The sequence below is a fragment of the Mustela nivalis genome (genome assembly GCF_964662115.1).
Source record: "Mustela nivalis genome assembly, contig: HAP1_SCAFFOLD_1642, whole genome shotgun sequence".
Lineage (NCBI taxonomy): Eukaryota > Metazoa > Chordata > Mammalia > Carnivora > Mustelidae > Mustela > Mustela nivalis.
Window position 1 is genome coordinate 44,355 of NW_028135022.1, and position 27,922 is coordinate 72,276.

At 61.4% G+C, this 27,922-nt stretch overlaps 1 protein-coding gene across 2 annotated transcripts; it reads right to left on the bottom strand.

Annotated features, from left to right (window-relative positions):
* Window positions 1–1,376: 1,376 nt before the first annotated feature.
* Window positions 1,377–27,744, bottom strand: SS18L1 (SS18L1 subunit of BAF chromatin remodeling complex). 2 transcript variants are annotated; one of them, XM_082750664.1, is made up of 11 exons: window positions 27,575–27,744; window positions 18,334–18,410; window positions 17,594–17,678; window positions 16,165–16,309; window positions 15,423–15,620; window positions 14,501–14,665; window positions 14,069–14,173; window positions 13,171–13,263; window positions 6,529–6,648; window positions 4,134–4,261; window positions 1,377–3,630 (listed from the first exon to the last, which is right to left on the bottom strand). In XM_082750664.1, the coding sequence occupies exons 1-11, from the start codon at window positions 27,641–27,643 to the stop codon at window positions 3,604–3,606; spliced, it is 1,212 nt and encodes a 403-aa protein (XP_082606790.1). In that variant the 5' UTR covers window positions 27,644–27,744; the 3' UTR covers window positions 1,377–3,603. The 2 variants fall into 2 exon arrangements, with proteins under 2 accessions (XP_082606790.1, XP_082606791.1); XM_082750665.1 differs by having other exon boundaries at window positions 16,165–16,883; window positions 16,925–17,678; window positions 27,575–27,730.
* Window positions 27,745–27,922: the final 178 nt, after the last annotated feature.

The window sequence follows — 27,922 nt, forward strand, 5'->3', positions numbered from 1 at the left end:
CAGACAGACGCCGGCCCCCCTCAGACAGACGCCGGCCCCCCTCAGACTGACGCCGTCCCCCTCAGACAGACGCCGGCCCCCCTCAGACAGACGCCGGCCCCCCTCAGACAGACGCCGGCCCCCCTCAGACTGACGCCGGCCCCCCTCAGACTGACGCCGGCCCCCCGGTCCCCCTCAGACTGACGCCGTCCCCCTCAGACAGACGCCGGCCCCCTCAGACAGACGCCGGCCCCCCGGCCCCCCTCAGACTGACGCCGGCCCCCCTCAGACTGACGCCGGCCCCCCTCAGACTGACGCCGGCCCCCTCAGACTGACGCCGGCCCCCCTCAGACAGACGCCGGCCCCCTCAGACAGACGCCGGCCCCCCGGCCCCCCTCAGACAGACGCCGGCCCCCCTCAGACAGACGCCGGCCCCCCTCAGACTGACGCCGGCCCCCTCAGACAGACGCCGGCCCCCTCAGACAGACGCCGGCCCCCCTCAGACAGACGCCGGCCCCCCTCAGACTGACGCCGGCCCCCCTCAGACTGACGCCGGCCCCCCTCAGACAGACGCCGGCCCCCCTCAGACTGACGCCGGCCCCCCTCAGACAGACGCCGGCCCCCCTCAGACAGACGCCGGCCCCCCGGCCCCCCTCAGACAGACGCCGGCCCCCTCAGACTGACGCCGGCCCCCCTCAGACTGACGCCGGCCCCCTCAGACTGACGCCGGCCCCCTCAGACTGACGCCGGCCCGGCGGACACCGGCTGCCCCGTCAGGCCGGCCCTTGCCGTCCCAGTCAGACGGACACGACATCCGCCTTCAGACACTCGCCTCCCGCCAGGCGCCGGCTGCCCCACGACAGCCCCTCCGACGGAAGCCCGCTGCCCCTCCAGGCTCAGGCGCTGCTCGGTTGGTCTGGACACAAAGCACGGAAACTCCCTGCTTAGGGTGGCTCTGAAGAACCAGTTTATTCATCCGTTACACCAGATCGTAGGCAGTGGACGGGCGCCGAACTGACCGGAAAAAAACGAACCGAAAGGATGTTTTCCAGAAAACGGGCTGTGCCCACAAGGAAGACGAATCTGACCTGCCCCATTAATGGGAATGAAGGGCGCGCCCCACCCATGCAACAGGACGGCCGCGCACCAACGCCGGCCCAACCCGGCCGCGAGCCCTGGGGAGTCCCAGTCGCCCCGGGCCGGGCCGGGCTCTGCAGCCGCTGCGAGTCGGCCCTTTGGGGCGCGTCCCCCGTGCACGACCTGCTGGGGGTCCGGGACATCGCGGGAAGGAGCGCCACATCCAGGCCTTCTGGGGGAGCCGCCGCGAACAGCGAAGCACCGCGGACCCCGCCGCACAGACGCACTTGGGCCCAAGCTTTCGCAGAGACATGACAGAAGAGAAGACAATGCGTTTAATGGAAAACAACGGCTGGCATCACTTTTCCCCCACAATATGACATAAAAACGGACAACACATTAAATAAACATTCTGTTATTAATCATTAAATATATTAATACCAAAAATCATGTATAAATTAGGAAATAAATGTACAAACTATTTCACAAAGTGCTTTTTAAAATATATACACAACATTCAAGAAATTCTTAATGTAAGACATTTCAGATTGAAGTTTTGGGATAAGTTCAAGTGTCCTTTTCTTTCAAGAAGTACTAATACAGCACTTAAAAAAACCACACACACACATAAAAGGCATATTTGCAGATTGGCAAGGAATAAAAATAAAACGACGTTCACAGTCATCTAGAATGTTTAACATTTTCAATGGGGAATTTTCGTCCCCGATTGAGTTTGCAAATTAGTTCTATGAAAACTGCCAAGAAAGATCAGAACAAAAGCGAGGGAGAAACCTCCCTAAATGAAATTGCTAATGTCTGTGTCATTTAGCAATTAAGAACTCTCAGTTCACTGATTTAACATAAATACATATTTTTCAGCCCTTACCAGTGTCAAGAGTTTTTAAAACCCATATGCCTCTAAGATGAACACTCCTATCCCAGCATGTGGGATTCTATCCCCACAGAAGAGGGGAAAAAGCCTAGAATAGGAGCGGTACTCATCTGGGGCAATCTTTAATCTGTACCTCGGTTCTGCATCTGTAAAATGGGAACAGTAATTGCCCCCATATTTCCCAGTGTTGACTGTCAGGATTCATTCAAGCAACAAAACAAAAGAGAAACAACATAAAATACCTTGTAAACTGTAAACCATTCAACAGCTCTGGATAAATAATTACTTTACACTTTTAAAACATTTCTGAAACTTACCAATTCAAAAAATCATCTTCAGTGGACCTGATATGCCAAGAATTGTTTTTGTTTTTTCTTTAAATTTTCTTGGTTGTTCTTAGAAGTATGTCAGCATTTATCCAAAGATGTTTTTAAAGTATGCACGTGGGTATTACGGTCCAGGTAAAAGTTGCCAGAATGTCTGTATTACTAATCAGTGAAATACTGGGTTTTTCCTTTGACTATGCTTGCGCAAGTGAGCTGTCTTTACCATTTGTATACAATTTAAGTGGGATTTAATGTCCTAGGAATGTAAAATTTACTCAAATTTCCCCATATAAAACCCTTCCTTTTCGTTAGGAAGAACACAATAAAATTTGTGGGGTTCTTTTTAAAAATAAGATCTGAATTTCAGATATCTATAAAAGAAAAAGGGACGCTTGTTTGGAGATCTGAACAAGTAGGTCCTAAAAGAAATAATATAAAACAAACAACTTGCCAACTGTTTGGGAAGTTTGGTATAAATATTTTATCAGTTTAGAATTGGGCATATCAAATATTCAAATCCTAGAAACAACCATCAGAGAAACAAGGGCCAATGCCGGTCATTTCAGAGAACTGCCCTGTCTTTCCTTCAGAAACGACCCTCGTTCCTTCCCTGGGTTAGGCTAATTGTATGATTATTTGGAATATACTCATTGATCCCTCTTCACTTTTTAGTACAAAAACAGGACATTTTGGATAAACACAATTGGCAAGAGACACAGGTAGCGTGTGAGCACAGAAGCTCTGGGAAAGATTGTTCACAGCCAAACAAAGCGTATTTATCCTTTTCAGTGAGTAACAGAAACTGACCCAAAACATAGAAGATGCCCCCTGCATCGAGGCACAGGAAGAGGTGGCCATCCAGGGGCTGTGGCGTGTGTCCAGCTGTGGTGTAGCCAGTGAGAGACAAGTTTACAACCCACATTACGACAAGTGTGTGAGGGGTCAGACCCGAGGCCCGCTTATGTGAACACGTGGACTGTGGCATCCTGTCGCTGTGCCCCATTCCTGGGCACGGAACGCTGATGACAAAAGGATCCCTAACGCTAGCTAGAAACATCAAGGAGGGGAGACAAAAAGGAGACGACCTCTCCATTGTACGGACATACAATACTATACACAGCACCAGATATGTCACACCATCGAAGCGCTGTCTCTCGCCCGCGGTGCACGCTCGGCATCACACCCGGCATGAAATGTGCACGCGTCACATGCAGACGCTGCGTGGGGCGGAAGGGCGACCGAGAGGTCATAGCTCATCAGAACTGCCACTGGCCCGACCATCCCCGGAGGGACATGCCACCGCAAGGCTCTAACAAGAGTGCTCGTTGCTTACTGCTGGTAATTCCCATACTGGCCCTGCAAGAGACCAAAACACATGTTACACTTCCCGAGTCACGAGTCAAAGTGGCAGCGAGGGAACCCCCCCCCCCCCGCAAACCTGGGATTAGGGCCGGAAGGAGGTATGAAAACCAAGCAAGCCAACAGCTCTCTGCCTAGAGCTGTGGGGCAAGGCAGTCGCTGGCTCTCTGAAAGCCATCGTCCAAGCCTGTGGCCAAGGACTGAAGCCAGGTCAGTGAGGCTCCTCACCAGCTTCCCCCAGTAAGCACCGCCCGCCCCCCGCCACGGTGCCGGGGCCAGCAGCAGGGCTGGATGCGAACTTGAGCTGGGGCTCTGAGGCCAGAGCCGCTCAGCCAGCCACGTCTGACCCAGGTGAGTGTACGTGCAAAGGTGATTTCTCAGACCCTCGCGGGCCCAGAGAATTCTAGACGGGAGCTGGGCAGCCAATTCGCTTCACGCGTTGTTCCGCGCGATCACGAGTGAAACCTTCGTCATGTGTCCACGGACGCGCCGGGTCTTGCCTGCTCATAGCCGTAAGGCCGCTGCTGCTGGGCGGACGGGCCCGTCTGGGATGCCCTGTAGCTTCCGTACTGCTGGCCTTGTCCTTGCTGGTAGCCGGAGTACTGCGAGGCAGCTCCCTGGGCCGGCCCTGAGGGCGCATACCGGCACCGTGAGAACGAGGCCGCACGCGCCCTGACCCTCGGGGGCACCTGAAGCCCCAGCCCGCTCCTCCTCAACCCACAGTCCCCCCAGCATGAGGGCACTGAGCGTGGGAGCAAGGCTGCTGGCGGGCCCCCTGCGGCCCGGCTGGGCTCACAGGCTTCCTGGCAGTGGCGAGTCCGCCCTGGTGGTCGCTGCGAACCCGCCCGTTAAGTACCACAGCAGCTGCTGTTCGTGGGCATTCCCGTGGAAACTCAGGTGAAGCCTTTGGAAAGAACTAATAAAGGCCAAGTAATTGCTCAAAAGATGCTATTTAATGAGTCATGGTTGCAACAGGTTGGACAAGAACCTGAAACTGCGGCTCCCCTTCCCCGCATCGCGCGGCCGGCACCGGTGAGCCCAGGAAGACACCTCACGCAGGGGCCTTGCCTGCCACCTTATTTTTCCAGAGCCTCCAGGGTGGTCCCGAGGTGTGGAGGCAGAGCCCCACCCCCGCATGAGCTCCTGCAGCAGGGCCCGCGGCTCCGGAAGGAACGGGGCCCAGCTCTGCGCAGGCCGGAGCAGGGAGGCTCCTGTTCACGGCTCGCCCGGACACTTCAGGGGGAGACGCGTGCGTGTTCTAGGAGCGCTCCCGGAAGTCCCTCTTTTGACGAACTAATCACCTACTCTTCAGGTCATAACAACGGCTTCCGGCACGTATTCTGGATGTTAACCACATGCCCGGTCATCACGTGGTGGCAACAGTAGGCAGCTGTCCTGTGACGGCAGCAGCTAGAAGTACAACTCCCCTCCCCCTCCTGCCCGCCCCCAGCACCCCGGGTTCCGGGGATCGCAGCCCGTGTGCATCTTGGGGGCGGGTTAGCACGGGGAGAGCCTCTTGCAGTTGGGGCTCTCGGCAGACCGACCCAAAGGCTGGGGGCCGGAGCAACTGTTTCAGGTGGATCTGCCTGGGGAGGCCGAGGCCCACAGAGGACCGGGCAGATGTGCAGGCAACTATCCGGGCAGGACGGCCCTCAGTGAGACAGAGCCTGCAGTCCACTGATCTCCAGTGGACGGGGTTCTTCCCTTGTTACTACTGTAGCCCGAGAAGCTCCCTCTGTCCACTTCTCTGTCCCATGGGCCTGGAGAACAATATTTTTTGGCAGGCTCCACAGCAGAGCCCATGAAGCCCCGCTGGCCCTCAGGCACTTTAGGGAAGCCTCACAGGGTGAATAAAAGCCAGCGAGCGGGTGTGTGCTTCTAGAAGCTGCCGCCACGCTAACCCATACGTGGGCTGTCTCAGGTGACCGTGTGGCTCAGAAAATGCCCACCTGACCGTGGCCCCTGGTCCCTAACGCTGTTCTCCCATCGGAGGACCCAGAGCACCTGTGAGACATGTTGCTTCCAGGGCTAGAGCACCGAGAGTGCCACGGTCCCAGAGAACAAGGAGATGCTCAACAACAAAAGGATGGGAGCACGTGAAAGGGCCTGCAGGGCCCGGGTCCCTAAAGGCGAAGCTGAGCGATCTGAATCAGACAGAGAAATCTAGGATCTAAGCCGCTGTGTAAACTGAATGCAAAGAATAATATTGATAAATGCTTAATAACTCATCATTCATTAATTACTCTGCCTTACAGAGAAATTCCAATTCTTCCTTCCAGAGCGTGGGTTGGGGTCAGTGGCTTGGTTCCAAAGATCAGGAAAGGTAGAGGACGAAGGGACAACTTGATGGCAGGGGACCAGGGACCGGGGTCGGCATCGGAGCCCAGTCATGCTGATATGGGATAAGAAGAACTTGCCCCCCGTGAGGTCTTTCCAAAGCCCACGGCCCAGTCTCATCCTGAGGAAAACCTCAGACAAGCCCAACCCGAGGATGTCCTACAAAACACCTGCCCCGTCTTGCTGACGACCGCCAAGGGCCAGAAGGACAAGGATTTCCCAGGTCCGGTCCCAGCCCAGGGGAGCCTAAGGAGACGTGAGACTCAGTGCCAAGGGGGATCCCAGATGGGTCCCGGGACAGAGGAGGACAGTCAGGCACACGAGTGAGAGCTGAATGAACTGTGCGCGCAGTCCCTGGCAGCGTGCCGGCGGGAGCTGCTGAGCTGTGATGGTGGCACCGCGGTCGGGCGATGCGGACAGCAGGGCACCTCTCTGCACTAGCTGCACAGCTTTGCAGGAAATCCAAAACTCTTCTGAAGGAAGCCGACTAAGCGTCCACTGCGCAAGCGGCAGCGCGACCGTATGTGGGGGCCTGCACAGGGAGGCGCCCCCTCTTACCGTAGCCTTGCTGCTGCCCGGGGTAGGTCTGCTGGTTGGAGTACTGCTGCTGGTACCCTGCCTGCGGCTGGGCTGCGCCCTGCTGGTACCCCGCCGGCTGCTGGCCGTACTGCGAGTTTCCTGCGGGGGGAAGGAGACACAGTGCGTTTCTGGGCGCGGAGGCATTCCTCCCGCCACTCACGACGCGGAGCCCTTGGAAAAGCCCCGGACCAGCTCAACTGCTTCAAGATCTTTTCACAATGATTCGAAGGTGGAGGTACAGCCGAAGTGACACCGTTAACACAATTTAAAGCTAATACAAGTGTTTTGGGTTGAACTGTGCCCCCCCAGAAAAGTACACTGAAGCCCACGTCACGTACCTGTGCACATGCTTTAACAAAGACTCTCCGCAGATGCGAACAGGTCAGGGCCTGCTGCATTGACTAGAATGGGCTGCTTATCGCAAGAGGGCACCCGGACACGGACCCGGGGACAAAGCCCCAAGACAGCCAAAGCGGAGAGCGAAGTAAGCCGACACCAGGACTGCTGGAGCCTGTCGGAAGCTGGGAGAGGGTCTGGGGCGGACCCTCCAGTTGAGCCCCCAGAAGGACTAACCCTGCTGCGCTTGGATCTCGGCCCTTGGGCTTCCAGAGCTAAGAGAGTGATTTCTGCTGCGCTCAGCGGCCCCGTCTGCAGCACCTCGCCACACAGCCCTCAGCGCCAGGACAGCCGGGCAGCATGCCTGCAGCAGCAACTCGGGAGGAAGCACGTTTCAGCCTCTGATCAACTACGGTTTTGCTTGTGTAAAGATCCCAGTAACAGAACCTGTAGACAGCTAAAAATGTGCCCCTGAGGACAGAGCTAAAAGGCACAGTGCGGTGTGGGAGCGGAAACAGACACAGCCCGACAGTCCTGGACCGAGATCCGTAGAGCGCAGTGACCCCCAGGGTGTTCTCCACGCACGCCTCGTGCTGTTGACTCCTGCAGGGTCATTCGTTGGAGAGGCCGGCAGGTCAGCCAGTGAGAAATACCGTCTCACCAGTAAGGAAAATACAGAACGTCACTGCAGGCCACCGTGCATCCCAAGCAGGTGACAGGTACCCCGCATGCTTCCCTTAGCACCATGAGATAAGCACAAATGCACGCCCATTGTACAGATGGGGGACTGAGGCGCACCGCCCGGTGGCGCAGAAGCCGGCACTCAGACCCGGGAGCCGGCAGTCCGGGATGGCCCGGGAACTCCAGAAGGGGAACAAAGGGACGTTCCAGTCCATGGCTGATGGACACGCTGAGGTGAGCAGTGGCTACCAGGACACTCCTTGGAGACCGCTTACTTTAAGTTCACGCGAGGCAGATATTTTCCTCTACAGGTTCTGAAAGTTTAAGTAACCTCTACACCCAACATGGGGCTCGAAGTCATGGACCCAAGATCAAGAGCCACATGTTCCAGTGACTGAACCAGTCAGGTGTCCCCACAACACCTTATTTTTAAAAATCCAGCCAGTCAGCATCTGTGCCCAAAGCCCCATCTGGAAGAGAGCCCACGGCAGGAAGCGCGGCTGAGGAAAGCAGGGGGGCACCGCCGTACCGTTCCTGAGCGGGCAGCACGAACGACCGGTAAACCTGCCTGCAAACATCTGGACGCAGGTCGCAGGGGCTGCCGTTCCAGAGCACTGTGGCAGTGACATCCCACTCACGGTTTTCAAAACACCTTCGCGAAAAGACCAATTAAAGTCTAGTGTCATTTTCTTTCGAATAGCCTTTACTCTGTCTTCAATTTGGAATAAGTCCTGCCCCCAATTCATGCAAACCCACTTCTCTAGAAGGAGGGGCGTGGAGGGGACAAGGGGCCGTCACTTGACTGCAACACCCCACAGCAGATGACTGGCCGGCCCAGAAAGGACACAGCAGCCCCTTCTCTGTGGGGATCCATCGCAGACCCCGTGGACCCCAGAAGCCGAGGGCAGGGCCACGCCCGCACGCACCGTGCGCTCCCCGCTGCACGCACACACCCGCGGTCAGGTGTCAGTGATGAACGGGGCACAGCCAGGGAGTGTCAGGAGCCACGGACGCCGCAGGACAGCCGTCACTATGTGCAGTGACCAAAGTTGTGCGAATGTGGCCTCTGGCTCTGGAAACGCCTTCTGGTCCTGGGCTCACCCTCCGGTGATGGAATGATGTGACCCGAGCAACGGGGGCAGGGGACGAGCGGGAGGGAGCATCTGACCCCTCTGACCCTGCGTCGGGGAAGAGGACTACTATAGTTGGCTATTTTTTTCTTTTAAATCAAAACATGTCCCGGGGTACCTGGGTGGCTCAGTGGGTTAAGTGTCTGCCTTTGGCTCAGGTCATGAACTCAGGGTTCTGGGATCGCTTTAAACAAACACACAAACCAGATCCTGGAGATGTTGTTTTTAAGCAGCAGTCTTCCTGAGAGCCGTCGCCGTAAAGGTTTGCACACCCCATGGGGACTCGAACTGCAGCCACGAGGAACAGCAGATGCTCTGATTCCTGGGCGCGTCCTCCCTGCTGACCCTGCACACCCTCTGCGTCTCCACAGTTGCTCCCTGCCTTGGGAGGCCCCGAGCTCTGAGGGACTCCTTCCTTCCAGCCGGTGCGGTCCCGGCGGGGCGCTGCGGACCCCGGGTGTGGTGCGCAGCCAGCGGACCTGCACGGCCGAGTTGCAGAGCAGTTCTCCGGGGCCTCAGATGGTCGGTCACTCTGCGTACTCTCAGCTTTACACACCCTTCCGCTCTTTTCATGGTAACCGATTCAGGAGCTCAGTCACGTGCACCTAGCCGACGGCCTGGCACACAGTAGGTACACAACAGATGTGAGCGGGGTGCCGTGGAGAACCTCGGCTCTGCTCCCACGCACCATCGAAGATCTTCCCTTCCGCGGAGCCGAGCCCCATGGCCAGGGGCCCGCTTGAGGAGCGTGAGCACAAAGGAGCCACCAGACTCAGCCGCCACCGGGAGCTACAGCCCAGTGACCCACTGATGCGTTTGATAAAACTACTTCTAGAAACAAGGCTGGGCCTTGGGGACACCACGGGCTATCCCGAAGCAGCCGCCGTCCCCACTGGTCTGGACGTTTACTGACAGGGGGCACGCCGGTCTCTGGGGCAAGACCCTGGGGACCCCGAGGACAGCGCTGTGACCACGGGGCTCGGGGTATGGATGAGTCTGGATGGCCAAAAGGTCAGGCCACTTTGATTTTCAGTGACAACTGGTAACGTTTATCGTTTCTAAATTTAGCTTCTGCACAGGCGCATACGTTCATGTGACGGAAACGTAAAAGCGAATGTGGCCCCCCTTCAAGAGTTTCAGGGACGAAGGCCACCTCCAGCCCTGCCGGCTCCCCAGCCCCGTCCCCCACCCACAGCCACGGTCTCACACAGGAAGTGGCTCCCACGGTCTCACCCTCCTCCTCGACACCTGGCCTGAGCACATGGCCCAGCCCAGAAGAATCTGCCACGGCAGCCCACAGGGAGTTCCGTGTCTTTTAACAGACTCGGTGCCTGGGGCACGGCACAGGTGACACGGGCTCCTTCCAGGCTTTGCTGTGGCAAACCTCACAGCCAGGAAGTACAGCAGGATGCCCAAGCTGCCGTGGGTTGCTTGTCAGGACCCCTCTTGGCGAGCGGTGTCTGCCTGGCTCAGTCGGCCCCTTGACCTCTTACTCCGCCCGGCCTGGCCTACGGCAACCTGGCCCCTTCCCGGCGCCGGCCCTTGCAGGCCAGTGGCCTCTCATTCTGTGGGACCTCACAAGGTCCCTGTCAGATGCCGCCTCCTGTGAAGACCCCAGCACCAGCCCCCTGTGCTCCACAAACCCCCTCATCCCGTGGTGGGACCAGCGGCTTTACAGGAAACATTTTTATTGGGGCTTTGGTCCACCCCCTCATTGCTTCCACTCGAAACCCTCCACCTCCACAGGGTCACAGGTCACTTGGGCACAACTGTCTTCTCAAAGCACGACACCAGCCGCCTCGCAACAAGGCCTGGCAATGCTGCCCACCGTGGGGACACCTGACCTCGTTCGACGACTACGTGGAGTCCCAGCCACAGGTCCCATTAACGAGATGGAACAAAACGCTTCCAGATTCAGGAGGAAGCCGTGCCATCTGCCACGCTTGCCTCCGAAGAGCTAAGTGTTCCCGCAAATTTTCCATCAGTTACGGAAGCCAAGAACACGGAACCCAGAAACAAAGGAATAAAAATGTGCACTTCCAAGTTCAAAAGGCTGAGTGCACGTCCGAGGCTGGTCTTTGGGGAAGTCATTTTTGCCTCGGACCCTCACCTGAATAAAGCAGTGGTAAGCCGAGGCCCCCTGCGGGCAGGGAAGGCGGCGCACGGGCATCCGGGGACAGAGGGCAGGGCTGGCAGGGGTGTGTTTGCAGGGAGATGCTCCCGGCGGCTCACCTCCTCCCGGCTGGGACCCAGAAGCGCGGATACCCGAGCGCACCCAATCTACCTGGTCAGCCTGCGGTCCCTCGAACCTCCTGTACTCACGCCAGTGACCCCGGCTGTCCGTCACAGCCAGGCACCTGCAGAGCTGCCATGGGCCAGGGCCCCATCTTGGGGGCAGCCCAAGGTGAGGGGAGGGAGACACACAGAGAGGACACTCGCTGGGGCCTGTCTTCCCCAGGGGCAGCGGACGTGAAAAGCAGCTGAGGTTCGACTGCAGAGGAAGAGCATTTGGGGCACCTGTGGGATGGGGGAAGGGCCAAGGTGGTCCCCGGTGGGACCTTAGGGTGGTCGTTAACAGAAGGCAAGACCAAGGGCAGTTGTGGTGACTGAGAAGGCACAAGGAAAGCGTTACCTGTTCACCATGAAGGGCCAACACTTAACCAGTTCCTAAAAATAATAAGGAACATCGAGTCCCGCATGAATAATTTTACTTTGAGGCGGTTGGGATGTTTCAGTTCTCTGGTTCTATACCCACCATCGGGTTCCAAATTCAGCCAGGGGTGGCAGCCAGGTCATTGCAGAAGCTTTGAGAACAGGAGGGGCCGACGTGGGCTGCTGCTGGGGTCGGGGGGAAGACCTGGCTCGCTGGGTAACTGTGCTGGGCACGCACCGTCTTGGGGTCTCGGAGCCAAACTCCCCAGGAAAAGAAGGCTGGGTCTGAGCCGTGTCCCTGAGCGGCACCAAATGTGTGGACGTGGGAAGCCGCTGCAGGGGAACACTCGTAACTGACCCCAGCACAGCCTTCTGGGTGATTCTCCTGTAGTCTCCAGATGCCCTATGACCTCCTAGCATTGTAAGTAAAAAACCAATCTGCGTGTGGAAAACCGTACGGCAGTTCTTTAAACAACTAAACACAGAATCACCCTATGACCCATAATTCTCTTCTGGATGTAAATGCAAAAAAAAAACCGGAAGCCAGGACTCGAAGAGAGCTTTGCACACCCACCACGTTCAGTGTTCCCAACAGCCGGGAGACAGAGGCAACCTGGAGGTGTCTGTCGACAGCTGAGCGGATGCGCGCACTCTGGTGCAGCCCCGCAACAGAAAACAACTCAGCCTGACACCTGCTACGGCACGCACAACCGAGGGGAGCTCCTGCTCAGCGAGCCAGGCCAGTCAGCATGGCAAATACCGCAGGGTCCCACGGACGTTAAGGACCTAGACTCATCATGTGCAGATGGTGGCGTGGTGGACACCTGGGGTGGGAAACGGGGAGCCAGGGTCTGACGGGGCCAGAAGATCAGTCTGGGAAGAGGAGCAAGTCCGGGAGACGGACGGCGGAGACTGCGCGGTGTGAATGGGCTTCCTGCCACTCAGGCACGCTCAGAAACGCCCCCAGCGGTAACGTGTATTTTTAGCATAATTCTTTTAAAAAGCCACCAAAAACATCTCGATTCCCAAGCTGCCTGTTTCACGTTTATTGCTTTTCCTTCCTCCAGGGCCCTGCTGCCAACCCTCACCCTGTCCCTACTTTGGACACCCGGACCAGGAAGCCGGGGCCAAGCCCGCTGCGCCCCGCTGCCTGGGACTTTAAGGTTTTTTCCTCTCTTGGGGTCTCCCAAGGGCAGGGGAAGTACCTTCGCTGTTTGGGGGCCCCGCTGAGAAGCAAAGGTGCAGGTTTCTTCCCAGTTGTGTGTGGGGACCTCACGCTGGAGGCAGGATGTCGGGCGGGCGGAGTATTCCCAGCAGGGGCCGGGCGCGAGCTAGTCACTGGCTTTCTGCTGACGAAGCCGGTTCTCTCACCACTGCCTGCCTCACCTCACCTCACCTCACCTCCACCAGAAAGCCCCCGGGGCAGCTCCACTGAGGAAGGCTGGTAAGGGCTGGGGGCTGCCGCAGGCTTTACCACGCCAGCAGATGTCCGAAGAAGTGGCCGGGCAGGACCAAAGAGGCCTCACGCTCCAAAGGCCCTGCCCGGCTGGCTGGGGGCCGGGTGGGGGCTGAACCTTCCCACTGAGTCTGGAACTCTGGAGGGGGTTCGACGGAGCTCACGGGCCCCAAGCGGCTCAGCCGGGCCCGACGGTGGAGTCTGGGCCCTGCCACCCCCACGCGGCCAGTCAAGCCCCCTCCACCCCCCTGCGACGTGAACGGGGACGCGCCACCTGCATGTGCAGCCTCGGCAGGCGACTCGGCCCCGGAGCCCCCCCGCCGGCTGCGTCCACGCGTCTGACGGCGAGCTGTGTGCGCTGCTTACCGCCCTCATAGTAGTGCTGTGTGGACTCCTCAAAGGACCGGTCGTAGCTCTGCTCCGTGTAGGACGACTGCTGGTAGGCGTAGTCGCCATGCCCTGCGGCAGACAGAGGCCACATGCCGTCAGCGAAGGCCCGGGCGGCTGGGAACCGAACGGGCAGCGCTGCTGGCTCACGAGCATCCTGTGCGGACCTGCATCCGCTCTCCCTGCAGAAAGCCCAGGAAGGGGCTTCCGACCGCCACCCTGCGTGTGGGCTGGGCGTGAGGACCCGCGGAGCACGGTGTATAAAGGAGAGAGGGTGTGTCAGCACCTGCCCCGCGAGGAGCTCTGCCAGCACTGCCACCGGGCCGCAGGCTCCTGGGGGCACCCGCTGGGGTGCACCCTGCACCCTCAGGAGGCCTCTGTCACCGTTCCCTGGCGGGGGCGCTGCTACCCCCTACCTCCTATGTGCTCCGTGCCTGGTGTCGTCCTCCTCCCCAAATGCCCCCCGCCCTCTAGGACCACTCTGAAAGCCACCTCCAAACCTGGGACTGTCGAGGAGCGACTGACAGGTGAGCACGGGATGAAAGCAGCAGACGCGGCTCAGCGGCGCCGCCCTCCTGCAGGCATCTCACGAGAACACTGGTGTCCCTCTTAGGAAACTGTCTCGTGCACCTGTTCATCCCAGCAGTAACCCCTACTGCGTCTCGGGGAAGGGGATGAGGGGCCTTGAATCTGTGAGTAGCTATGGCCTGAGCCCAGCCCTGCCCACCCTCATCCCCAAACACACTCGGCAAGGGGCCTGTGGGGGCTCTGCTGGCAGAAGTTGGGGCGACGCGTCCAAACAGGAGTGACCAGAGAGCAGCAGCTGGGAGCCGCTGAGGTGCCCGGTGTCAAGGCACAGCGTGGGTGTGGGCCTCACCATCGGGATAGTACTGCTGGCTCATGGGCTCCGAGGCGGCCTGGCTGTGGCCGTACTGCTCGCCACCGTAGTACTCCTCCTGGCCCAGGTACTGCTGGGACGACCCTGGGGGTGGACAGCACGTGGGGCGACTTTAACTCAGAACACTCACATCACAAGATAACCCCCACCCCCCGCCGCCTGGGTATTCTCCCCCACGTCCAGACCCGGGTACCCGAGACTTGGAACTTATAAATACAAGCACCCCGCCCGACTCCAGCCCCTAGAGCAACTCAAGCCAGGTCCGCCTCTAGGAGCAGCACAGGCTCTCAACCTTCTATGCCCCGTGAGCCCCACACAGCTCCAGACCCCCCACCCCCTTGCTCGATGCTAAGGACCGTGCAGAGCCCCCCACCCCAGGTTCTCGGGGAGGAGGCGTGGTGTGGGCAGTACCTTGCTGGGAGGGCCGGTAGGGCGCCATGGGCCGCTGGCCCATCATGGTGCTGCCCTGTCCGCTCTGGCCCATCATGGCGATGGATGATTGGCCCTGGTAGTGCTGGCTGCCGCCCTGCGCCGAGTTGTAGTGGGACGAGGCTGCCTGCTGGTGCATCATGGACACTGGGCGACACGACAGACCCGAATAACCCCGAGAAGCTCCCTGGGAGGCACCCTGACCCCAACGACGCCCTTCTCCTGGACCCAGACCTCAGCTCCCGGGCTGCCCCCACACACTGGAAAATCGCCAGTCCTGTCCTCCCGCACCCCCAAGGCTGCTCCCAGGGAGCCAGGCCTGTGTCCACCCGGGAGACCTGGGCCTCTAAGCCCCTGGAGGGCGGTCTCTGCCCCCTGCCCTCCGGTGACGCCGCCCCTGCTCAGAACCTGCTGGGGCAGCACTGAGGAGAATCCTGTCAACAACAGCAGCCAGCCGGTGAAATCTAATTTAGTAAGATGTTTTATTTGACTCCATATACCCAAAATACTCTTACTTTCAGTATATAATGGATAGTAAAAATACACTAAGGAGATACTACACATTTTCCCTTTCCGTATTAAGCCTCTGAACCCTAGTGCCTGGCGTTCTGGGACATTTGCATTTGGGCCTGATGGTACCCAGTGCTCATGTCTGTGGCCTGCACCTGCCTACACTGCCCCCCATCCCAAGTGAGCCTGACTCTGTCCCCTGAGGAGGAGATGTGTCGCCCCTCGTCAGAGCCCTCCCCAGAGCTGCCACAGGAAACAGTGGAAACTCAGACCCCAGGGTCTCCCCCACTTCAGAAGGGCCCCAGGACCCTGTGTGCAGTGTGCACACATTTCAGAGGGCCCCAGGGACCGTCCCAGGGTTGGGGGGGTGCCCCAGGGCTGAGCAGGGCAGTACCTGGGTTGGACTGCATGTTGATGTTGGCCCGTGACACGTAGTTGCCGATGGCACCCTGGCCCTGCAGGGGCACGCTCTGTGAGGTGGGTCCTGAGTGGCTGTAGCCGGGCCCCGAGCCATGGCCACTGCCGGACATACTCATGGAGGTGGTGGGCAGCGTGCTTTGGGCTGTCTGCTGCATGGACACATGGTTTGGACCTGCCAGGAGCACAGGGAGGGCCTCAACCCCATGGAAGCCTGGCCTCGCTGCCAGACACCCAGAGTTCCTTCACGTGACCGCGGGGACAGAGACTAGCCCATGGCCAACAGCGCCCGAATGAAGCGACGGTCAAGTGCTGAGCGAAGAAACAAGCAGGCGCGCTGACCGAGGAGAGGACCCGCTGGTTTGCTCTCGCAGGGACAGCTCCCAACGGCTAGTGACAGTTCCTGCTCCAAGAGAACCGTTCTGTTCTTGTTTGAAAAGATCCACGTGGAACCCCACACGTTGGATGTGGCGGTGATTTGACAGTATCAAAGCAGAGTAGAGGATCTGGAGTGCTGATTCCCTCTGCAGGTGACCCCCATGCTCGGGCGCCCGGGCACGGCAGCAGACCGACAGCCAGGGCCTCAGGAGGAGGGAAGACCCCCGTGAGGCTCTGCAGGGCACGGGGCACCCTACTGAGACTGCGGTCACCCCGAAGCCTGCGCAGCTTACGTGCTGCCGGGAGCCATCCCCAGCCCCGAAGGGCTCCGGGCTACTCACCGTTGCCGATCTGGCCCTGCATGAGGGAGGACGGAGGCAGGCCCGTTCCAACAGCATCGCTGAGGCTGCCCTGGGAGTGCAGGCTCTGGCTGGAGCCGCTCTGGGACAGCGCTCCGGGGCCCAGGTTCATGTTCTGGGTTGGCGGCTGAGGGAGACAGGGAGGTAACAGGGACGTGGCTAACCCAGAAAATAAGCACCTGAAGCCCTCCAGGGCTCGGGCAGCTTGTGAGATCTACCTGTTTCACGGCCACCTGGCAAACGTCTACAACCCCCTGTGGCTCTCACATTGGATCAGCTGGATGGGAGATGGTGGATGACCTCAGGCCAAGGGACGACACATTAAGCATTCTCGTGGGAACATTCAGAACTTAAATCAACACGTACTCAGAGATTCAAAGGTGGGCCCCCTTTCCTGGGGATACAGCGAACCACCTCGTCAGCCCACCAGACTGCGCTGCCCTCACCTCACTCCACACCCCTCGGCTGGCCAGGATTCCGTGTGCCCCTCATCCACACCATCCCACGCCCCAGAGCCTTTGCACAGACTGCCTTGTGCCTTAGCCTTGGCATTCCCATTGCTCCTCCTCTCTGTGTGCCCTGCCTACTGCATGCCCCACTCTGACTGGCGTGGAGGGGGAATGGGACTGAGTGACCCCTGCACCCTCACTTCCCGGATCCAGACCAAACCGTAGCTCTGAAGCCTCAGACGCATGAGCTGCCTAGACCCAGCCAAGAAGACAAAGTTCCCAGCAGGATCTGCTGTGGCTTCTGGGGTGAGGAATCGCAATTTCATAGGCCAATCATGTTGGTTTAATGATTTTATCAGTAAAACACTTCCTGGCACTTATGATGTAACTCTCCAGGGGACTTGGGGACATCGAGAGATAAGCCATTCCCGGTGACAGGGTTGTCCTGGAACTCCCTGTGCATCACGGCCAGCATGGGCTGGGCCCTCCGAGGGCTGCGCCTTCTTGTTCCCAGTGCGGGAGGCGGCCACCACCGGACCTTGTCTTCACAGCAGTAATTTGATTTGGGGAAAATGGGTTTTAAAAAGTCAGAAAAAAACCGTTTACACGGACATTTGCAGTGTCCCCGCACTGGGGACTGTGGTTTTGCTGAGAGGTCAGAGCTGTGCACGGTCCCACCCCCCCCCTTCCAACAGCACTTCCTGTCCTCCCCGGTCCTGCCTCCCACCATGTCTAGGTTTGAAGCCTCGGGGTCACCTCACTTGGCTAAAGAGACTGAAGTCACCATTCTGAACAGTCCACTTCAGAGCCTGCTCGCTGGCCACTCGACCCCTTCCCCCGTGCCTATCTGTGACTTGGTCACTGCAGGTGACGCGCTCAGTCTTCCGCTCCCCCCCGGTGGCAGCCTGAAGCTTCGCCTGAGCGTGCTGGGCTAGGACGGGCCCCCGGCTGCGGGCACTCACGGCGGGCAGCAGGGACTGCATGTTCTGGTTGGAGTCTGCGATCGTGGCCAGGTAGACCAGGTTCCGGTGCAGGATCTGCTGGTACCTGCAGGTCAGGGGCACACGGTGAGGCAGAGGGGCCCGCAGGCCCATCGTAGCCAAGCCCCCGGGGGGACAGACCTCTGACACTGCCCGGGGACAGGACAGGTGAGAGAGCCAACTGTGGTCTAGGACAGAGCCAGACAGGGACCAAGGTCCAGCCTGAGTCCTGAGCGGGATCCTGTCTGATGACAACACGTGGAAAGACCCCACAGTGGTGGCCAAGGAGGGGGGTGTCAGCAGGTCTGTTCAGAGAATGGTGGGGAGGTGGGCAGGAGGCACAAGACAGAGACTGAGGGAGACCAGGAAGAAATGCCAGAAAACAAGGCCTACTCCATCGGACCCTGACACCGGGCTGACTCGATACCTCCGCACCCCTGAAAAGGCTCCCCCAAACAGGCCGGGGGGATACGGGGAGAGCCCAGCGTGGCGGTGGCTCACACATGTCAAACCTGTGCGGGGCTCGGACGGCTGGCGCTTGCGCTCCTGCTCCGAATTCAGCCCTGGGGGTCACCTGGGTCCTACCCGGAGAAGCTCACGGTCCCCTGGTGTGTTCACCAGCAGGCCCCTCTCCACCCACACTTGCGTCTCCCTCCAAACCCTCTGCCCTCCTTGGAGTGCCATTCTCTGAGGGGGACCGCCATGGCCCGCCGGTCACTTACTGGGCGCACTCGGCCGTCTTGCCCTTGCTCTGGTAGTCCAGAATGCACTGGATCAGATGGTGGTTCTCATCCAGCATCTGCGGGGGAAGCACACGTAAGCACGGCCACACACGCGTCTGCGGTGCCCGGTCGACTCGGACGATAGGCCGCCTGAGGGAGGCGCTCCATCAGGTGCACGCCGGCGACAGTCACCAGCGTGCGGGTGTTCATAAGGGAGGCCTGGAACTCTGCCACGCCAGCCCGGCCAGCAGGACTGAACACATCCCACAGCCCGGGCTAAGCACAGCCTCCCACGTGCCAGGGTCCACCTTCCGCAAGCCCAGGGGCAGGCTCTGGGTCTTGCGCTCGGCAGAGGAAATCCCACAGTCCATGGGACCTGCCCTCTAGGACCCTTACCGCAGAGCATCCAGTCCGCCCGGCTAGGTTGGGCCTGGAGTGCGCGGGAGGGACGCAGGAGCCCCAATTTCCTGCCCGCAGGGCCCCACACCGCGGCCACACAAGCGGCGCCTCCCAGCCCCGCAGAGCATCACAAAGCCCAGTAAACACCAGCTCTTCGGGACTGACCCGTGGGGGACAGCCTAGGGACACCCTGGAGGTGGCAAGGGAAGAAGCACGGGGAGGTCCGGCGGGAGCAGGGGAAGCACGGGAGGGCTGCACCGCCGGGGAGGGGGTACGACCAGGCAGCCTGCCCTGCCGACCGGGGTCTGGTGGGTACTAGGCACGGCCAGGGCAGGGGGCGGGGGCACGCCTGGTCGCGCACAGAAGATTCGGCTCATTCACCACCGGTGCTTGGACCCGGCTTCTGTCCTCGGTGAGGAGGGGCAAGGCTGGACCCAGAGCAAACCCTGCTTTCCACGAAAAGCTCTTTATTCAGACACCTGTGCTAAAGGAAACATCTAGGCCTTTGCCCCCAACAAATGGTGCCTGGTCACCGCGGCGCAGGTTCTCCCGGGCAGGCGCAGCTGTGGGCCCCTGAGCCAGAGGAGGGGCCCACCCACTTGCCACTGGCAGAAGGACACACACCCTCTCTCCCCGGGCACTGCCCTCAGACCTCAGAGTCCTGTCCTACGGAGCTTGAGGCCCAAGCCCGACCACGGAGGTGGGGGGCTGAGGGCAGAGGGCCCCCCTCCAAGGCCAAGTCTGCCGGGAGGCCCCATATGAGCCACCCCTGCCCCCAGCCTCTGGGACCCAGGACTCGGTCTCTCTTGCTCTAAGAGCTCTGTCCTCCCGGGCTGTGGGCGCGCACCCCCAGTTCCGTGACTTCCGCAGAGGCCAGGAGCCTGTCCAGGTGGGAGAGGCGGAGGGGCTCGGGGGGCTCAGGGCCCGGAAGGACCCAACCACTGGCGCCAAGGCTCTCCGTCCGGCCCCCGCCCCGGCTTCTGCGCCGCAGGCGGGGGACGAACCTGCCCCAGACGCTCCAGACGCGTGGTGCCCAGGGTGCGGCCCAGGGCAGCGGCAGCCGTCGGCACGGTCCCCACGCTTCCTGGGGGCACAGGGACACGCTCGCCCCGAAGGGCGAGAAGAGGAAAAATCAAGGGACAGAGCACGATCGCCACGACGTCAGAAACACGCAGGTCAGAAGGCCAGGCCAAGGCGGGTGAAGGGCGGCCCACGGAGGCCCCGAGCTCCGACCCCGGCGCCACCGGGGAGCAAGGCACAGGCCGCGGCTGCCCTCACCGTGCGGCTGAGACGGCGGCGGCCGCAGGTTCCGGAACTGGGGGGCAGCAGCTGGGCTCCAGCGAGGAGACAGCCGCACCGGGCGCCCCGACGAGGCCCTGCTCCCCGCAGGAGGCACGCGAGTCCGTCGGAGGAAGGGCGGCCCCAGGGACGCCCCGGACGCCGCGGACCACGCCCAGGCCCGAGCGCCCCCCGCAGCCGGGCCAGGGCTCCCGGGAAGCCGCCCGGAGCCGCCGGGGCCACAGGGCGCACCTGCGGGCCGCGCAGGCGGAGAACCCCCGAGGGCCGGTAACGTCCCCTGCAGCGAAGGAGACGGCGTCGGCCAGTGCGAGCCCCGAGCACAGCACGGACCCCACAGAACAGGGCCCGGGGCCGCTTCTGTACGGACCGGGGCAAAAAACCGCCAGTGGCGGCGCCTGGGGGGGCTCAGTGGGTTAAGCCTCTGCGGTGGGTGCAGGTCACGGTCTCATGGTCTCTGGGTCCTGGGATCGAGTCCGGCTCTCTGCTCCACGGGGAGCCCGCTTCCTCCCCTCTCTCTGCCTCCTCTCTGCCTACTGGTGACCTCTGTCTCTCAAATAAATAAATAAAATTAAAAAAAAAAAAAAAAAAAAGAAAAACCCACCAGTGAAAAGGCTGGAATACAAAACTAACGAAAACTCCTAGAAAACAGATTAAAAAGACTGAAATAGAAAACAGAAAAGATGACAAAATTAGAAAAACAATCCAAGTGGCAAGGAACTATTCTTCCCAAACTTCTGGAAAGAAAACACATGGAGAAATTTCATTCAAAAAATTGTTCAGTGTTTCTTCAGAACTAAAGGATGTGACTTTCCAGACTAGAACTTTCTCCCGGGGGCCAGTTTGCCAAAAACATTGAGGACAAAGAGAGATCCTAACGAAGAATGGACTGCGAAACCACGGCACTGAGTTCTTTCACACAAGCCAGAAATTGGTGAACCTGGAGGAGCAATGGCCTCATCCCGAGGGGAGGCTTCCTGAGGAAACATGACCAATCTCGAGGGGGGCCTTCCTGAGGAGAAATGACTGATCCTGAGGGAAGACTTTCTGAGGAAAGGTACCAAATCCTGAGCTAGACTTCCCAAGGAGAAATTACCTGTCCTGAGGTGTGTTGTGTGTGTGTGGGGGGGGTCTTCCTGAAGAGAGATGGTCCATCCTGAGTGACACTTCTTGAGAAGGGATGACTCAATCTCAAGGGGAGGCTTCCTGAGGAAACATGACTGATCCTGAGCAAGACTTTCTAAGGAGGAATGACCCAATCCTGAGGGGAGCCTTTCTGAGGAGAGATGACCAATGCATCATGAGCAGGACTTCCTGAGGAGGGATGACCCAATCCAGAGGGGAGGCTTCCTGAGGAGAGAGAACCAATCCTGAGCAAGACTTCCTGAGGAGAAATTACCTATCCTGAGGTGGGTGTATGTGTGTGGGGGTGTGAGTGTGGTGTGTGTGTGGGGTGTGGTGTGAGTTGAGACTTTATGAGAAGGGATGACCCGATCTCAAGAGAAGGCTTCCTGACAAGATAGCCAATCCTGAGCAAAACTTCCTAAGGAGAAATGACTGATCCTGAGGGGAGGCTTCCTGAGGCCACATGACTGATCCTGTGCAAGACTTTCTCAGGAGGGATGATCTGACCCTGAGGGGAGGCTCCTGAAGAGAAATGACTGACCCTGAAGGGAGGCTTCCTGAGGAGTCGTGATCCGGAGCAGGGCTTTGAGGCCGGATGACCTGATCCTGAGGGAAGGCTTCCTGAGGAGAGATAACCAAACCCGAGCAAGACTTCCTGAGGAGAAATTACCTATCCTAAGATGTGTGTGGGGGGGTGTCTTCCTGAAGAAAGATGACCAGTCCTGAGCGAGACTTTGTGAGGAGAGATGAACCCATCTCAAGAGAAGGCTTCCTGAGGAGATAGCCAATCATGAGCAAGACTTCCTGAGAAGAAATGAACTGATCCTCAGGGGAGACTTCCTGAGGAGGTATGACCGATCCTAAGCAAGACTTTCTGAGGAGGGATGACCTGATCCTGAGGGGAGGCTTCCTGATAAGACACGACCAATCCTCAGCAGGACCTTCTGAGGCGAGATGACCCAGGAGGTTTGCAATACTATCTGGAGGGGCCAGCGGTGAGGTCAACAGTGAGTTATGACTGGTGAGTGGTGGTGAGATCCTTGTCTTGGTGTCTCTCTCCCATCTCTGCCCCTCTGATCTTCCCACCCAAAGCCATCAGGCTGAGACAGCCTCTGCTCCTTTGTGGACATATGCCTCCCTCACCGTGTGTACAGGTGGAGCAGGTTCTTCCTTCTGGCTATGATGGTCCTTTTCTACTCTGACGTTTTGTTGGAGATGATTCTGTATCAGCAAATAAGGTACCACCTCATGGCGCCCGAAGCTTCTAAGTTGCCTAACAATCCCACGTGAGATTCGCTCAGCCTCACACCTTCTGCTGCTACACAAAAGGGCCACAGTGCTCGCAACCCACAACACGCGGTGGATGGACACTCGAGGGAAGCTCCTAGGAGCAGCCTGCGGAGGGAGCGGGAGCGACCCGGGCCGAGCGGACGACAGCCGCGTGAGCATCACAGGCGGTGAATCAGCACTTGGCACTTCCGCCGCCTCTGCCAGCTCCGGTCCCGGGCAGCCACGCCGCTCCTGGACCAGGGCCCCCCTCCACCCGCAGCCACCGGGGAGCGCACGAGAGCAAGTGGCGTCAGACTCCACTGAGGAAAGCCAGTGGGACCCAGCAACGGATGCGACGTGATGTGAATTCGGGGTACGGGTTTAAAAAAGAACCCAAGCGCACGTGCCAGGCGCTCTCGGGAGGAGCTGGCCCTGCCGTGTGGCTCCAGCTCTGTGTCCGACCCCCGCGGCCCATTTCCAAAAACTAAGGACACGGCAAAACGCACTTAACGTGACCGCGACAGCAAACACGCTTTTGTCTTCCTGAGGGCACGCGTGAGTCGCTTCCCGTCTTCAGGGCTGCGAGCGCGCACGGATGCCGGTCACCGGCAGCAAGCCTGCTCGGCTTCGTGAGAGCTTCCGTGCACAAGGGAGAGGCGCGTGTTCCCTCAAAGGCGCCCCGTTCGCACGCGTCTGGCCCAGGGCGCAGCGGCCCCGCGTTCTTGTCGGTACGACCCCGGACTCGCCCCCGTGGCCTGCCATCCGGGAAGGCCCCTCACACCGTCTCAGATGACACGGATAAATTCCGGTCAAGGGAGGCTGCCCAGCGCCTTCCTGGGCCCGTCGCCTGGCTCAGCCAGAAGCACAGCCTGTGAGGAACTCACAGCGTCACCCGTGTTACAGCCGAGGAGATGAGGCTCAGAAAGGCTAAGTGTGAAGAAGATCGGAGTCCGGGAAGCTCCCCTGCGGCTCCGTGGGCTCCGTCCTCGCCCTCTGCGCCGGGGCCTGCGGCTGCCCCGCTCCCAGCACCGCCGCGCGCTCAGGAACAGGAACCGCCTCGGAGCTGCGCCCTCTGCGCGGGAACCGCCCGGCCGAGCGCCGCGGGACTGAGTTACGGGACCGCTCTGTGCAGCAACATCTAGCAACTTCTCCCTGGAGCCTTCGGACTGGTCACGCTCACGGCGCCAGGCGGCCGTCAGGGCGCGCTCCGCGGGTCAGGCAGGAAGGACCCGCCCAACCCCCTCACAGGTCCTGCAGGACACGGGGCCATCGGGCCGGGCCCCCCGACTCCTGCCCCCGTGGGGCTGGGGAGCCCAGCGCCACCGGCCTCCGAGTCCCGAGCACACGGGGCAGGGGAACGGGTCGGGGCGGAGGGCCAGAGCCCCGGGGGTGCCCTGGGGGACCAGCCGTTAGCGCCCTGTGGCAAACCCCGGCTGCTGCCCGTCCGTCCGCCTCGAAGCTGCACACTCGGCTACGGCGAGGAAAAGCGACGCGCGGACGCGAGCCCCGCACTTCCCTCAAATGCTTCCTCGGTCTGCGGGCCTGAGGGCCTGCGGGGCTCTGCGGGGCCCGGGCAGCAGGCGGGGCGCAGCCTGTCTCCGGAGGGGCGCGCGGCGGGGGGGGGCTCGGCCGCCCCACGGGGCCACCCGCCCCCGGCCTGTGCTCCCGCCCGCACCTCCGCCTCCTGTCCCTGCGGAGGGGACGACCGCTTCGGCGCTTCCCTTGACCCGGGCTCTGCTCCGGGGAGAAGGCTTTCCGTCCCAGAGGCCTCAGACCGTCGGTCAGCCAAGGCGGGGCTTGGCCTCCACGGGCCACCTGCAGTCGGGGGACAGGTCACTGCCCTCTCCTTACCGAACCAGTCCGCGTTCATTAACACAAATTTCAGGTCTGAGGGAGCACACGGCAACCGCCCCCAGTCTCGGTGGCCACCCCTCCCCTCTGGGCCCCTGGAGGCCAACGGGGCCCCCGGACTCAGAGCCCGGGCGGGGCACCTGCTCACACGGCTCACCTTCCCACACTGGACCTGCACTGACAACAGCCCCGGGGCCCAAACGTCTACCAGCTCCGTCCCGCTCCCGCAGAGCCCGCCTCCCCACCGCACAGCCGGGCGCACGGAGAGACGGACACTGGCCACTCTCTAGCCAAGAAAACGGATTAAGAAAACCAGCACTAGCAGTAACGGACAACACTGACATTCACTAAGCAACCACTGTGTGCCCCGCAACGAGGAGGGGTCTGCAGGCAGCCAAGTGCCGGTGCGCACGGCCCCCTCTGCTGTGCCCACGCCCAGCCCCACCGCCTGTGGACATGACCGCGACCCCAGCCCTCCCGTGCCTGCGAGCAGGGATTCCGGCGGCCCCAGCCAGAGGGAGCTGTGAGGGCGGATCCCGGCTTGCAGGCCACCTAGCCAGGTATGGGGACCCCTGGAGTCTGCTGGGACACACTGCCCATCTCCCCTTCAGGGACCCTGGCGAAGTCCCATTCCCTGTGGTTGGCAGAGAAGGGCGGTCCTGCCTACGCCTCCCACTGCAGCGCAGCCGTGTCGGTCACCACGGGAGAAGCGACGGCAGCACACAGGGCAGGCTCCGCCGCTCCGGCTGGCCCTCCCCACCGTTCCCGGTTTGGTCCCATGACCTGCTCCATGCAGGCCGCCAGCGCGACCACCCTGGATTCCTTCAATCTTTCATACGCTTCTACACAGGCCATGTGTGAGACCACCTGCAACGCCCTCGATGTTCTAGATCCCTCCTACTCTTGCACCTTTGTTTTCCTAGTCTGGAGTTCTGCTGCCCCCCCATGCCCTCTGTCCGGGTTACACGGTGGTCCTCAGGGCATTGTGTTTCAGTGTTCGGCCCCAGTGTCCGCCAACGCCGCCTTATCTGGAGATAATGATCCTTGCAGGTGAGATCAGACGGACAAAGAGTGGGCCCTAAGCCCTGTGACTGGAATCCTCGAGGGAAGAGGGGAATTTGACACAGAGACGAACGCCACGGGAAGACCAAGGCAGAGATGGGGGTGACACGTCTATATGCTGGTGGCACCAGGAACTCAGAGAAAAATATACAGCAGATCCCCCCCACAAGAGCCCAGAAAGTCACCAACCCGCCAACACCTACATTCTGGACATCAGGTCCCCAGACTGTGAGAAATTACATTTCTGCTGTTTTTTGTTTTTTTTTTTTTAAGATTTTATTTATTCATTTGACAGAGATCACAAGCAGGCAGAGAGGCAGGCAGAGAGAGAGAGAGAGAGGAGGCAGGCTCCCCGCGGAGCAGAGAGCCCGATGTGGGGCTCGATCCCAGGACCTGGAGATCATGACCTGAGCCAAAGGCAGAGGCTTTAACCCACGGAGCCCCCCGGGCGCCCTCCATTTCTGCCCGGGCGCCCTCCATTTCTGCTGTTTTAAAGCACTAAGTTTACGAGGACATCAGGGCAGCCCCGGAAAACACACACCTCTGGTTTCCCCGACACCTCCAGTGACGGATGGCGGTTGCGCGCGCTCCCGTGTGCCCGGAGTCCCGAATGCACCCCGCACAGCGCCAGGCTAGACACAGACGAGGGATGACTCAGTGACTCGCAAAGGTCTGGGTGCTACGCTCGCCACCTTACTGCCGGGACAGGGTGAGGGAGGGGACACCTGACTGGACCTTCAAGGCTGAGGCGTAGTTTACCCGACAAAGTCCTGCTCAAATGCGCCCTAAGGTCAAGCTACTTCCCGGTCCGCCGGACCACGCTGGCCCCAGAGGAGCCCGGCTTCTGCCAACCCTCCACGCGTGAGCGGAGGACGCGCGTCCCCGAGCCCCGCAGCCTACCCCGCGGAGCCCCGGCTGCATCCAGGGGCGGCAGCCCAGCAAGGGCGGTCCGGGCGGGCTCACCCCGCCGGGGCACAGCGGCTGAGTGGCCAAGCCGGACCGAGCGACGGACAGCGCGCTTCCCTCTCGGACCGGCGTCTGGGAGCCGGGCCGCCGCGCGCCCTTCTGCTGCAGACTGGGGGGGGCGTTCGCGGGGCGAGGGCACAGCGCAAACAACGGAAGGGCCGTCGGGCCACAGGCAGCTGCGGAACCGTCCACCGCGCCCATGACGTCTGGGCTCCAAAAAGCCAAACTGCCAGGGGACCCCCTTGGACTTGGGGCCAAGCCGCCTCTGAGCCTCTGCGCAGCCGAGCGCGGGCGCCGGAGCCGTCTTACTCCCGAAGCGCGCTGTCCGCGACGGTCTCCCCGCGAAGCACGGGGCGCCGCTGGGTCTCGGGCTCCTCGTCGGACAGGGCCGACGGTCACCGTCGCCAAGCCTTACGCGAGCCTAAGACCTGGAAAGCCCCTGGGCCGCGCCGGGCGCGCGAACAGAAAACCGCGCGCTTCTCCGTCCGCGCGTCGCGGCTGCGGGGCCGCCCTCCCGCTCACCGCCTGCGGCCGCGGCCGCACACCCGCGCCGGAGCCGGGCCCCGCGGGAAGGCGGACGACAAGGTCCCCCGGTCCTGGCGGGGCCTGGAGGACGGGGCCCCTCGGGGGCTGCTAGCGGGGACCGGGGCGGACGCGGCCGCAAGAAGCCCGAGGGCGAAGGAGAAACCAGGGCGGCCGCCCGCGACGCGGGGGACTCTGGACGGGCACGGCTCGCGCCGCCTTCGTCCGCGAAGCGCCTTCGGAGGAGGAGCGCGAAAATGCAGGGCGCCGGGCCGCGAGCGTCAGGCCCCGGGGGAGGCCCCGCCGCGACCCCAACTCCGCACGCGGGGACGCTGGAGAGCCGGCCGGGAAAGTTTCTGTCCGCTGAGGGGCCGCCGGGGGTCCGCTGCCGGCGCCGGACCCGCGCGGGAGGGCGGCGCAGCGCGGCCGGCGGGGCGACCCCGGGCCCCGCGCGCTCCGGGAGGGGCTCCGGACCGCCGCCTCGGCGCCCCCCCCACGCCCCCGCGGGGGCCTCGCAGGCCCGGGCCCCGCGGCCGAGCGGCGGGCGGAGCGGGATCGTCCCCCGCCACCCCCCACCCCTGCGCCCGGACTCCCCGCCGCCAGCCGGGCGGACCCCCGGCCCGGTCTCCCCCCCGCCGAGCGGGCGCGGGCGGCGGGGGGCTCGGCGGGGTCGCGGCGGTCGGCTGCGCCCCGGCTTTGTTCGCGCCCCGCGCCCGCCCCGCGCGCCCCGGCCCCGCGCGCCCCGGCCCACCTTCTGGATGGTCTGCTGCGTGACCTCCCCTTTGCCTCGCGGCCGGGCGGACGCGAAGGCCACCGACATGGTCGCGCGCGGGATCGGCCCGAGATCCTCGCGGCTTCTGCTCCGGCGGCGCTCGGCGGCCCCGGGCGCTCATTCTCCGCAGTCGCCGGGGGGCGGGGGGGGGCTGGGGGGCGGGGCGGGGGGCGCGGGGGGCGCCGCCCCGTGGGCTCGCCCGCCCCGCCGTGCCCCCGCGCCGCCCCCGGGCCCGCCGCGCCGCCACCCCCGCGCGCCCCCCACGGCCGCGGCCGAGTCCCAGGCAACGCCCCGCGGGCGGCCCCTCCGCGCCCCGCGCCCGGCCCC